The sequence below is a fragment of the Sus scrofa genome, chromosome 7 (assembly GCF_000003025.6).
Source record: "Sus scrofa isolate TJ Tabasco breed Duroc chromosome 7, Sscrofa11.1, whole genome shotgun sequence".
Lineage (NCBI taxonomy): Eukaryota > Metazoa > Chordata > Mammalia > Artiodactyla > Suidae > Sus > Sus scrofa.
This window is the reverse complement of record NC_010449.5, coordinates 1626697-1638888: the sequence shown is the minus strand read 5'-3', so window position 1 is coordinate 1638888 and position 12192 is coordinate 1626697. Positions and strand designations below refer to the sequence as shown.

General features: G+C 53.2%; 1 protein-coding gene across 6 annotated transcripts in view; it reads left to right on the top strand.

Annotated features, from left to right (window-relative positions):
* MYLK4 (myosin light chain kinase family member 4) overlaps positions 1–12192 on the top strand; it is an 88415-nt gene that overhangs the window by 17342 nt on the left and 58881 nt on the right. The window contains exon 1 of one of the 6 annotated variants that reach the window (XM_013977395.2): positions 3158–4107. The exons of 4 other annotated variants lie outside the window; for them this stretch is intronic. In XM_013977395.2, coding sequence (XP_013832849.2) covers positions 3967–4107 — 141 coding nt within the window. In that variant the 5' untranslated portion in view covers positions 3158–3966. Of the gene's footprint in view, positions 1–3157; positions 4108–12192 lie in introns of those variants that run through there. One more of the 6 variants, XM_021100113.1, reaches the window with a different exon arrangement.

The following is a 12192-nucleotide window of genomic DNA, read 5'->3' as shown; positions in this document are numbered from 1 at the left end:
GAGCCGCGCGCGGAGGACCTGTCCCCAGCGGGGGCGGAGAGTAGGAGTCGGTCGGCAACGCCGCCCCCAGCTCGGGGCGGGGGGGGGGTCCCCATGCGGTCCCCGTCCCCGGCAGCGCCCCTCCCGCCACCGCCCGGCTGGGCCTCGTTGGGTTCCCTGGCGCTCACGTCCGCCTCGCGTTCTCGGCTGCTTTCCTGGTAAAGGCTCCGAATAGGCACCAGGCATGTTTGCGCAACGACAGGTGTATTTCAGTGAGGTCGGCCTTCCGGCTGAGCGCGGGGAATCATTGTCTTTAATCATCCGAGGAGGGGATCGTTGTGAGGCCAGTTTGGGAAACGTCCCCCTCTGTCCAGCTGCTATTCGGGAAAACCCTCTGCGGGTGGGAAGGGCGCTGCTGAGGAGGAGACAGAGAAACACAGCCACGGATTCGAAGGCCAGAGGGTCCTTTCACTGTGCGGGACCAAGTGTAGGAGGCAGAAGGACTGAGTCAGGGTGAAACTCAGGTGTTTTGAGGCTTCCACTCTTCCAGGAAGTCAACATTTTTTTTCTTTTTTTTTTTCATTTTTAAAAGTTGTTTTTATTGAAGTATAGTTGATTTACAGTGTGACAATTTCTGCTCTACAACAGTGATTCAGTTATACACGCATCCATTCTCTTTCAGGTTCTTTCGCCAGGTAGACCATCACAGACTCTTGGGCAGAGTTCCCTGTGCTGGACAGCAGGTCCCCACTGGCCAGTCACTCCATAGACCTCAGGGTGCCCGTGCCAGTCCCAAGCCCCCAGTCCATCGCTCCCCGGCGTCAGCCTCTTGTTCAACAAGCCCCAAGAGGAAATTCCCACGGGCAGAGTTTAAGCAGGTGCCAGGGCTTCCTCATGAGGCTGCTTACAACCAAATGAACCACACAAGGATTTCCCTTCCTGTTCTTTAATTTCTGTAGAGCAGAGGAGACAAAATATTCTTATAATTTTCAACTAGCCAACTGCTTGTAATCGTTTCAGTGAATTTGCTTATTTTCCCAGGACTGTTCTCCAGGTTCTGCGATATGATTTTTGTAAGCAGGCGGCATCTTTAAAGAGCGAAAGCAGGACTATCAACATTTTTAGAAGTTTCTTTTGCGATGAGCCGCTCCTGAGTTTTAGGGGACACCGTTGGTTTGGTGTCCCCTGTGTGACCTGGGCCTCCTGGCGTGGGCCCTGCAGTCACCGCTGTGTGGAAGGTGGGGAGGGACGGCCATATGTCCCATTCAGTTTCTCCTTGGTACGTGGCTGAGGGCCCAGAGATGTGGCAGTAAATTTCCCCGGCTCCCTCCCTTGCCTGGCAGGACGACGGGCACACAGATGGGAGGCGAGGAGCTCGCCTTTCTGTGTCTGCCAAGGCCACAGGGCCCCGGCTGCCCAGGGCGTGGGTGCCAGGCAGCCAGCAGGCCTTGGCAAGGGTGCATGGAGAGGGCTCCCAGCAGCTCCGATGTCCTCAGGAATGCAGACAGAGCTAGGCCGACCCGTCTCCGTGTCCCACTGGGGCCACGGGAAGTCGTTACGGCACCGCTCTTTTCTCTCCGGGGCCGCAAAAAGATGCCTGCCGTGTTTTTCTCCACGTCTTCTTTCTCCTTTCTCCCTTTCCTCCTCGAGGAGATCAGCACGGCTAATCATAGTGGAAACCCTCCCTGCGCCGCATGAAAAGGATTTACCCCCAGTTTCAGGCGCTCTAGTGACATGGACACTGCTTTGAAGGCTTGATGTGCAATTTCTTGCTGGAAGAGTCCTTTCTCTTCCAACAGGACAAATTATGCATTCAGCAGCTTATATTTGTGAAGCTCAGAGGCTGATTCTTTTCCTGCTCTTAACCCAGTTTTTCTTTTTTTTTTTTTCATCCTTTTAGGGCCGAACCTACAGCGTATGGAGGTCCCCAGGCTAGGGGTTGAATCAGAGCTATAGCTGCTGGCCTACACCACAGCCGCAGCCACAGCAACGTCAGATCTGAGCAGCGTCAGTGACCTATACCACAGCTTACGGCAACACTGGATCCTTAACCCATTGAGCAAGGCTAGGAATCAAACCTTCCACCTCATGGATACTAGTTGGGTTCGTTTCTGGTGAGCCACCAGGGGAACTCCAGATCTGAGCTGCGTCTGTGACCTACACCACAGCTCACGGCAACGCCAGATCCTCAACCCACTGAGTGAGGCCAGGGATGGAACCTGTATCCTCGTGGATGCCAGTCAGATTTGCTTCTGCTGGGCCATGACTGGAACACCTTTTTTTTTTTTTTTTTTTAAATCAAGTTTTTCTATTTCAGTCATTTCTCCTCCTCTGGATTTATTTTTAACTCTCTTCTTTTTTCCCCCTACTTCATTTTTTGTTGAATTGATTAAATACCACAGATTCTACTCTTCCCCATGTTTTGTTTCTTTTTCAACTTCCTTTTAGTTTTGTTTTCGAATGACCTTCTCCTCGTATATTCTAGAGGGTGTCCCAAGTGGCTAGATAGTGTAGGTGTTTAAAAGCCTTGAGCAGATACGTCGTAATAAACTAGATCCTAAGCCACTCGATATGGTGTTGAGATAAAGTAAAACTCAAATAGTCGGTCAGCCCCACGAGGGACGGGTTTAAGAGCTTCCGTGTTTACGCCGTGGACTCATGATAATGGCGCTCGGGACTGCTGTTAGTGTCCTTTGACGCAGCCAAGTCCAGGTCTTCCTCCCTCGTTAGTTCCCCGCCGTCCACGTAAATAGCCCTTGTGCTGCACTTCCCTCAGATCTGATTTGCTGGCTCATACACTCGTGCCCACGCACATGCAGGCACACGCACACACACCGTGTGCTTAGTGGAAGACCAGGGAGCCAGATAGTGCTCTCAGGCCACCAGAGTCCACTCTCCTGCCTGCTCCTGTCTGCTCCATTGATGAAACTCATTCCTGCTTTTCATTTTTTATTTGTATTTTACTTTATTTTTTAGGGCTGCCCCCGTGGCATATGGAGGTTCCCAGGCTAGAGGTCTAATCGGAGCTGTAGCTGCCGGCCTACCCCACAGCCATAGCCACAGCTACAGCCACAGCCATGCCAGATCTGAGCCGCGTCTGTGACCTACACCACAGCTCACAGCAATGCTGGATTCTTAACCCACTGAGCGAGGCCAGGGATTGAACCTGCAACCTCATAGTTCCCAGTCGGATTCCTTTCCGCTTCTCCACGACGGGAACTCCCAGTCCTGCTTTTTATGCCTGAGGTTGTGTGTAATCATCTCCTCTGGTCCCTCCCCAGCCTCCCCCACAAGCCCCCAGCCCCCTCCCCTCCACCCAAAAGGTGTGGTCCCCAGGGGCAGAGGGGAAGCTGTGGGCCAGGAGTGGGGACAGCTCCACGGGGGTGGGTCCGCAGCCTCTGGAATGGTTAAGTGCCTGGTACAAATGCTCCAAAGGCCAAACCATAGAATATTGAAGAACAGGACACGAGGAGGCAAGAGTGGGCTGGAGCAAAGCGCGGTGCTCCCTATGCCTTGGCAGTTGGCGCATGTAATGGCAGGTGGCATTTCTTGTCGAGCGGCTGTGAACTTGTACCATCACTCGTGGTCACGGTGACTATAATTTCGATCTCAAAATAAGCTAGCTGGGGGTGGAGGGCTTGTGATTTCACCTGCGTTCGCCCACCCCTTCTCTGCTCCCCACCCGCCCTGGCAGCCGCCCAGCCACAGGGACAGATGCCAGTTTCCGTGGTGCTAATGGCCCTTGAACTGGGGACAAGCGCCTTCCCGGTGGTGTCACTTGTCGCCAGCCGGTCTCCCTGTGCCCCTGCACCTGTTTCAGATCTGTCACCCGGGCCATCATATTTTTCCTTTTAAAGAGGAGAATTATCCGTTGACGGTGTAACTGGAAACGTCTCCCGCAGGACCCGGCAGCCCCACGCCTCCTCCCCCGAGCAGAGTTCATGCTTAGGGACGTGCTGGTGCCGGGCCTGGGGAGGGACAGCGACCATGGACGTATCGCTCAGAAGAAAAGAAGTCTGGATCATAGGTAGCGTGTGCCTTCTCTCGTCTCCTGTCCTCTGGCGCGTCCTCCGGTCCATGATGACACCGGGAGGACACAGACAGGCACCTGCTCTTGAGGACACCCAGGTAGTAATGTCATCACTTTTAACTGTGATGGGTCCGCTTCGCTGTCCTGTCTGAATGTTTCCAGCCAGGGAGTGGGCTTGCCCAAGCAGATGGCATGCATGTCCCCTCTTAATCCCTGCCCAGGATGGCCGTCTTAGGGAGTTGGGAGAAGAGGCAAGAGGCACATTTTGACATTTCAAACTCTTCTTCGACTTTCGGGGAACCTGGAGGCAGCCATACCTGACGCATGCTGAAGTTGGCCATCTATTTTTGTCTGAGAGAGCTAAAAATAATGTCAGCGTCTCTTCTTCTCCTACTTCTATGTGACTTATGAAAATTAAATGACACAAAAGCAAAACGTCCCTGCCCCCTTTTTAAGAAGTCTCTGCAAAAGCAGAATCTGAAGAGTGAGCCCCTCTTCTGACCACGCTGCTGTGCGAATGGCCTTCTGGGCTTTTCCTTTGCACGGTTGCCCTGTGATGCCATAGCTATTCCAGGGATGGAACTCAGTCAGAAAAAGGAGAATTCTGAAATAAGAGAAATTTTTTTTTTTTTTGGTCTTTTTGTCTTTTTTGTTGTTGTTGTTATTGTTGCTATTTCTTGGGCCGCTCCCGCGGCATATGGAGGTTCCCAGGCTAGGGGTCTAATCGGAGCTGTAGCCACCGGCCTACGCCAGAGCCACAGCAACGCGGGATCCGAGCCGCGTCTGCAACCTACACCACAGCTCATGGCAACGCCGGATCGTTAACCCACTGAGCAAGGGCAGGGACCGAACCCGCGACCTCATGGTTCCTAGTCGGATTCGTTAACCACTGCGCCACGACGGGAACTCCTGAAATAAGAGAAATTATTCAGATTCTAAGGACAGCAGCACTTCCCAAGAGAAGGAAAATGAGCTCTTTCTATATATTTTATTCTTTTATCACTTAGCGTAGGATGTGTTATTTGTAAGACAATAGAAGGCAGTTTAGAAAATACTACAGAAAGTGTTCTGAGTCACTGATTGACAGGGGTGTCCCCATTTTTTTTGGCCATTTCTGGGGCCGCTCCTGCTGCACATGGAGGTTCCCAGGCTAGGGGTCGAATTGGAGCTGTAGCCGCCGGCCTACACCACAGCCACAGCCACGCCAGATCCGAGCCGAGTCTGTGACCTACACCACAGCTCACGGCAACGCCGGATCTTTAACCCACTGAGCGAGGCCAGGGATCAAACCGGCAGCCTCATGGTTCCTAGTCGGATTCCTTAACCACTGAGCCACGATGGGAACTCCGGGTGTCCCCATTTTTTCATCACTTTCTACCCATCCCAGGGACACCCAGCTGTATTCTGCTTGGCCAAGCCCCTCCTGTGAAATCCTCGTGCCACAGATGTCCTCTGCCGCCGTGGACGTGTGTGTGCAGGTCTGTCTGTGCTTTGCACATAGAGTAGGATGTTTTCTCTGCTCCTACAGAATCAGTCTCTCCCCCTGAGAGGTGATACTGCCCCATTGAAAAGGCATAATTTATAGTTAAAAAAATTCCTCAGGAGAGTTGGGCCTTGTGTCCCTGTGTCTGCACATAAATACCTTGTTTGTATCTTACTCAGCCGGGAGCCGTCAGCTCCGCGTGCTGTGGCGCTCAGAGGAGCCCACTCGACAGGCAGGCTGCTCGGTGGCCCCGCGCCTCTCCGTGGACCTGGCCCAGTGCGTGTGGTCCTGCTGTTGCCCACGCCTGAACCACGCTGGGCTCCCATGGGAGGCACTGGAGCCTTCACCTCCACGTGGAAAGGAATGAGTTAATTCCCAGCCGGGAGATGTGGCTTCCAGGCGTTTTTCCCAAAGGATAGGTCAGCAGATGGATGGGCTGGTTAGGAATGCTGAGGGTGTGTTCTTAAATAAAGTGTAGCTTTTAACTGTAAAGAAAATGCCTCTGAAATCAGATTTACAGCACATCCCCTCTCCCCCCATTGCTAATGGTCGTTTAGAAGTGGGGCAACCTCTGGTCTTAGACGTTCCTGCGGGCGCGGCGTTTAACAGCTGCCTTCTCAGGGCTTCAGAGAACCCCATCTGGATGCTGGTTTGCATCCAGGACGTGAGACAATTGACAGGTTCTCCAGCGCACGGGGCGCGATCCCTGCCGTGAGAGGGTCTGGGAGCCCCAGGCCAAACACAAAGGAGATGCCTATCTATGTTTGTGTTATTGGGGACCCCAGAATGATTAAACTCATGATAGGTCTATGTTACTGGCTGCAATGGGAGAGAATATCCTCTTCTCTCTCTGTAGAAGTTAAGTCGCTGTAACAAAGTACGTAAATGTTGCAGAGCCAGTCTTGGTTCTTAAGGAAGAAAATGATTAGCATCCTTGAACATGAAATTCCCAAGTACAGCTGACCAGACCATGTCCTTATCCACCCTCCCGAAACGTTATGGTTGTAAAGTCACATTTCTCTTTCACGTCGCTTTTGCTCACACCCCCGTCACGGTTCTCGCTCTGTCTTCACACTCCTAGTTGATTCTGTCATTTACTAAGTCCTTAACAAATTTTAGCAAATCAAGACCAGAGCGGGCTCACCGTTTAGATATGCTTATTCCAGAATTTCAAATACACAGCAGCACGCACGTATATAAATTTTTTAAATGGTCTGTTAGTTTGCAACCAAAGATCACTCCACACTGCTAGTAAGGAGGCGCTGCCAGGTCAGCAGGTGGACGCTGGCCTCAGGACACTGTGTCCAGGTCTTGGTCCTGGGCCCCTGGCCACCTTGGGCTTCATTTCTCACCCTCTGCCCAACATGTAGCAGTGATAACAAAGGCGGGGGTGAGGAGCAGGCAGCAGGGGAAGAGAGGCCCAGAGCCCCCGCTCTAGACCCAGACCCACAGAAAACCCCCCCACAGGTCAGATGACCTGGGGCCCCTCACGTGCTCCCGCTGTTGCTCCTGAGGCCATCAGAAGGTGGAGCCGGCCGGGAGCCTTTGTGCAAGGCTAGGATTGGCACTGGGGCCTGGGAGTTGAAGCAGGGATGCCCCACAGGTCGAGGCGCCAGACAGGACAGCCTCAGCGGATGGAGGTGGGGGGTACCATCCATCGCCCCTCTCGTTGGTCCAGGGCCGTCGTGTCTGGGTGAACTGCACACGTCATGAGAACTTTGCATCAGAGAAAGTGTCCGATCTGCTAGTCCCCTGACTGGGGACATGCCAGGCACCCACTTGGATGCCAGCTGGGACCTGGCGCTTGGGCGTGGCTCCTGGCTTTGTCCACAAGGACCTGGATGAGCATGAGTGCGGCTGCTGTGGCACTCCCATGACAATGGGTATGAAAGGCCTGTGTCTTGGGGCCCAGGAGGGACCCTGGAAGTAAGTGCATCCAGCCCCTGCCTGGGGAGAATTTGAAGCCCAAGAGAGGTACAGCAGACTGGCCCCCGATTCCAGGGACAGCCCCTCCCCCAAAGACAGCCACGCCCAGGCTGCTCTGCACCCGCTTTCTCGTCAGAGGGCCGGGCAGCCCTTGGCGTGGTTGCTGTCAGGTTCAGTACAGCGGCTACAGGGCAGGCCTGGGCCAGCGGGCAGAGGCCCCACAGGCCCGCGGCCTCCTGTCTTGGCACCACCTCTTCCTGACCGCTACCCCCTGCTCTGGGACTGACCCCCTCTCCCCGCACCCCCACCCCAGGCCTCAGGCTGGGGGCTGGGAGTCTGAGCTCCAGAGGGGGCCTGGTGTCAGGAGATTCTGCAAAGAGGCAGAGACCAGACCGGAAGTGAGGGTGGGTGAGCCCCTGTGGTTTGCCCAGTTGACCTTTAGCCTGTGGGGTTTGCGCCCCACATGTGAGCAGTGAACACGGCTGTTGGCTTTTCCTGTCCTGGTGCTTTTCGTACTGTTCCCGGTTTATCTGAACTGACTTAGGACGGGGCAGGCATAGAAATGAGCTATGAAGACAGGATTTTAGTTCCTGAGCGGGGCAAGGGCCCCACCTTCTGTGCGATGCTTTATGCCGGCCCATCCCCTGCCAGCCTGCGACCCTAAGGTGGCTTTCGCGCTGTTGCTGTGGGTGGGGCAGCGCCCGGCAGGGGCCCTGGGGTGTAGCAGGCAGGCAGTCACCTTGGCAAGCGCTGCTCTACCCTGGGCCTGTCCCAGGTGCCTGTCTGTTCCGGGCCCACGTCCAGCTTGGGTGTCCTTGAGTCCAGCAGATGTGTGGTTCGCGGGGCGGTTTGCGCGCCCCTGGACACCAGGAGGTAGGAGAGGAGGCGACAGCTGGAGATGGAGATTTTTCTTGGAGCTGCCAAGTGACTCAGAGCTGTTGAAGGCCCCACCCTCCTGAGTCTCTCAAGCCCCTTCTGTTCTCTGGAGGGGGGTCGTTCATCACACCGCCCAGCCTAAGCCCCAAGGGAGGTGCCCATGCCCCCAGGTTTTCCCAAATAGCTGGAGAAGGAGAGGCCGGGCCGGGCAAGGCGACGCCTGGGGGGCTGCAGTGTCCCCGGGACCAGCAGCTCTCAAAGTGAGGACTCCCGTCATTGCATTTTACCTACTTAGGATTTATGCTTTAAACGAGGCTCTATTTATTGAGCTATTTTCTTGAACAATCAGGTAAATGGCGCTCGCTGGCCTGGGGGACCCTCAGGCGCTCAGAGGTCGCACCGCAAAACCGTTTTCAGAGTAATTCTAACTTGCGTTTGCCTTTTCCACTGCGCCGTCCTCTGTGCTGATGACGAAAAGGCGATGGTGGGAGAAACTGCTGCGCCGCCGCACAAAATCCAGCCGTGGCACCAGGGGGCGCTAGTCGTCAGGGCGCTTACCGCCGCGCACGCGCAGCTTTTGTTTTTTAGAGAGCCTGTCTTCCTTAGGAAAGTACTCGGTGGAGCAGGAACGTAAATGCGTTTAATCAGCCTGTATCAGAGTCTAAGTGTCCCTGTAAATCTCTGTGTCTGGATTCGATGTTATTTACTCGGGGAGGACCACTGAGCTTCCACTGCAAAAAGATCCTCCCGTCATCCAGGCCGAAGGCAACTCCGTCTGGAGGGCAGACCCTGCGGGCCCAAAGTCCAGAGCCGTTTCACCTATTGGTGGTCAGTAGTGGGCTCAGAAAGAGGCAGAATCTGATGAAACAAGGCCACTTGTTTGGAGGGTGTGTAGTCTGCAGCTCAGCGCGCTTGCGCAGGTGTTTGTGCCTGGGTCTGCCTGTAGACTGCGGGCAACCTCTCTTTATCTCAACACTTAGAAACGGAAGTGCGAGCGTAAAACTTCATATCCTGTAACCCTCTAGAGCGGGTTGAACTGCTGTGATACTGCGGGTAAGTTCCCATATTCTCAAGGCTGTGTTTGCATTCTGCTTCTTTTGCATTTTCTGAATGGCTGCACCCATGGCATATGGAGGTTCCTGAGCCAGGGATTAAATCTGAGCCACAGCTGCCACCCATGTCACAGCTGTGGCAACGCCAGGGATCAAACCCGAGCCTCCATAGTGACCTGAGCTGCTGTCGTCGATTCTTAACCCACTGCACCATAGCAGGAGCTCCTGTGTTTGCATTTTGCCTACTTAGGATTTATGCTTTAAATGAGGATCGATTTATTTACTCTTGTGATTTAACAAACAGGTAAATGGCCCTCACTGTGTGCCAGGCTCTGCTCTAAGCACTTTGCAAATATGAACTCACTTAAACCCTTTGGGTACCACCCCGATGGGTACTAGGGGTGATAAAAATAGTCACCAGCATTCATATGTGTTCACTGTGGTCCAGGCGCCGTGCTGAGCACCCTTCATCCCAGTTACTCCTCACAAACGTCCCACGAATTTGGTATAATTATTTTCTCCATTTTACAGATGAGTAAACTGGGGTGTCGTGAGGTCAGGAACTCCCCAAAGTCAGCAGTTACACACCATGACCCCCCTTTTTGAACAGATTAGCTTGCCCAGTGCATGAAACAGGTAATCCCGTTCATTTGTAGAACATTTAACGGGAATTTATTTTTCAGGGATGAACCGTTAGGTGTTGGAGAACCACCTCTGATGAGTTTTCTAGGGACAGTTTGCATTATCCTCCCTTTATCTGAAATTCACTTCACCTTTGGTGAATGCTTTGGGTTTTGTTCTGTTTCTTTGCACAGACTCAGCCGGACCGGGTGGATAGATGAAAACGGTCTGGTTTCACTTTCCGCAAAATTGAGGCTCTTCCCGGAACCCACGTAACAGAGACCTCCAGTGGGAGGGAGGTGCGAAAGTTCCCGCAGCCCTGCAGTGAAGTCCCAACACCTCTGGCTAATCCTTCCGACTGCTTTAAGGACGTTTTTTTAGGGAGCTCCCTGGCGGCCTAGTCGTTAGGACTCAGTGTTTTCCCTGCTGCGGCCGGAGTTCAGGCCCTGGTCTGGGAACTGAGATCCCACATCAAGCTGCTGCACGCAGTGGCCAGAGATTTTTTTCAATGAATAAATTATTTAGTTGAAGTATGGTTGATTTTCAATATTGTATTAATTACAGGTGTACAACATAGTGATTCAATGTTTGCATAGATTACACCCCACTTAAGGTTGTTATTATGTCCTTGTTGCTCATCTACTTTCCCATAGTCGTTTGTGCATCTTAATCCTAAGCCCTTATTTACCCCTCCCCCTCGCGCTCTCCTTTCTCCTCACCACTATCTGTTAGGAAAACAGATATTTTCCTAACCTCTGTTTGTGAGTTTGTTTCTGTTTTGCATATACCTTCATATTTATTATTTTTTACAATAAGTCATAACATACAGTACTTGTCTTTCTCTGTCTGACTTATTTCACCAAGCATAATATCCTCTGTGTCCATCCATGTTGTTTCAAATGGCATTATTTTGTCCTTTTTTATGGCTGAGTAATATTCCATTCTATACGTACCACATCTTTGTCCATTCATTTGTCGATGGACCTTTAGGTTGCTTCCATGTCTTGACTATTGTACATTGTGCTGCAGGGAACATTGGGGTAAATGTGTTTTTTCAAAGTAGAGTTTTTGTTTTCTTCAGGTGTACACCCAGGAGTGGGATTGCTGGATCATGTGGTGGTTCTGTTTTTCGTTTTTTGAGGCATCTCTGTACTGTTTTTTACTGGTGAGCAGCTGGTTCAAACCTGACACAGGTAGAGTTTGCAAAGATTCACAAACACTCGAGTTACAACCGTTACCGTCACCGATACAACAAAAGGGCAGGAGAGGTCCCACTGTGCCCTGTCAGGACCTCCGCCGCCTGATATTTCCCATGGGGTGTGACCAGGCCCCACTCGCCCAGCTGTCGGGTCCCCTGGGAAGCTGCCTGCTTCCCCTCCCGGCCACTGACCCTCCTGACAACCGTCCCTGCCCCGAGCTCCGAAGGCCACCCAGGGTTCACCTGGAGCCATGCGTTCTGTGAAGTTGTCTGGGGATGAAGGAAGGATGGACACTCACCAGGCACCATGTCTGAGCTGCAGCCTGTCCAGCAGCAGGTGACCGCTCACAACCCAGCTGCTGTTTCCAGTTATTCGGTGTCAACGTTACCTGTTTACGTGATCACCTCACCTCGTGGGGGTTAACAGCCGTCTCTTCTCCCCAACACTCGATGGTGGAAGTTCACGTGCATCAGGCCGCTCCAGGCTCTGAGAGGTGGGCCTGCAGAAGCAAAGGCAACAAGAGTGGCGCCCGGGGAGCATCCAGGAGGCGTTAACGCACGTCTGAAACCTTATTCGCATTGATAGTTAATCCCAAGAGCTCCCAGGGTTTATTTGATGCTGAAGGCTCTGCTTCCTGACTCATACTCACATCTCCAGGCGCGGCAGGTGCCCCTTGGGGAATGCTGGTTTAGAGAAAACCCGTGAGCGCCTTAGGCGTCAGAGCCCTGGGTGCAGAGCCCCGTGGGAGCCCTCACTGCCTGTGTGCCTCAGTCTTTCCACTTTGGTTCAGCCAGGTGGTGCCATGATGCCAGGCCGGCAGGAAGAGTGGGAGCGGGAAGTTTGCTGCAGCTGTTAGCAGCTGGCGTGGCCTGGCGCAGAGATGCCATCCCACATTCAACTTCTCCTCCCTCTTCTTCGCTCTTCACAGCTTGCCTCATTCTTCCCCCTCCTCTGCGCCTTTAGGGATCCTTCTGTCCTTCCAGGTCAGATTCTCATCCCGTCGGAATGCGCTGGATTCCAATCTGA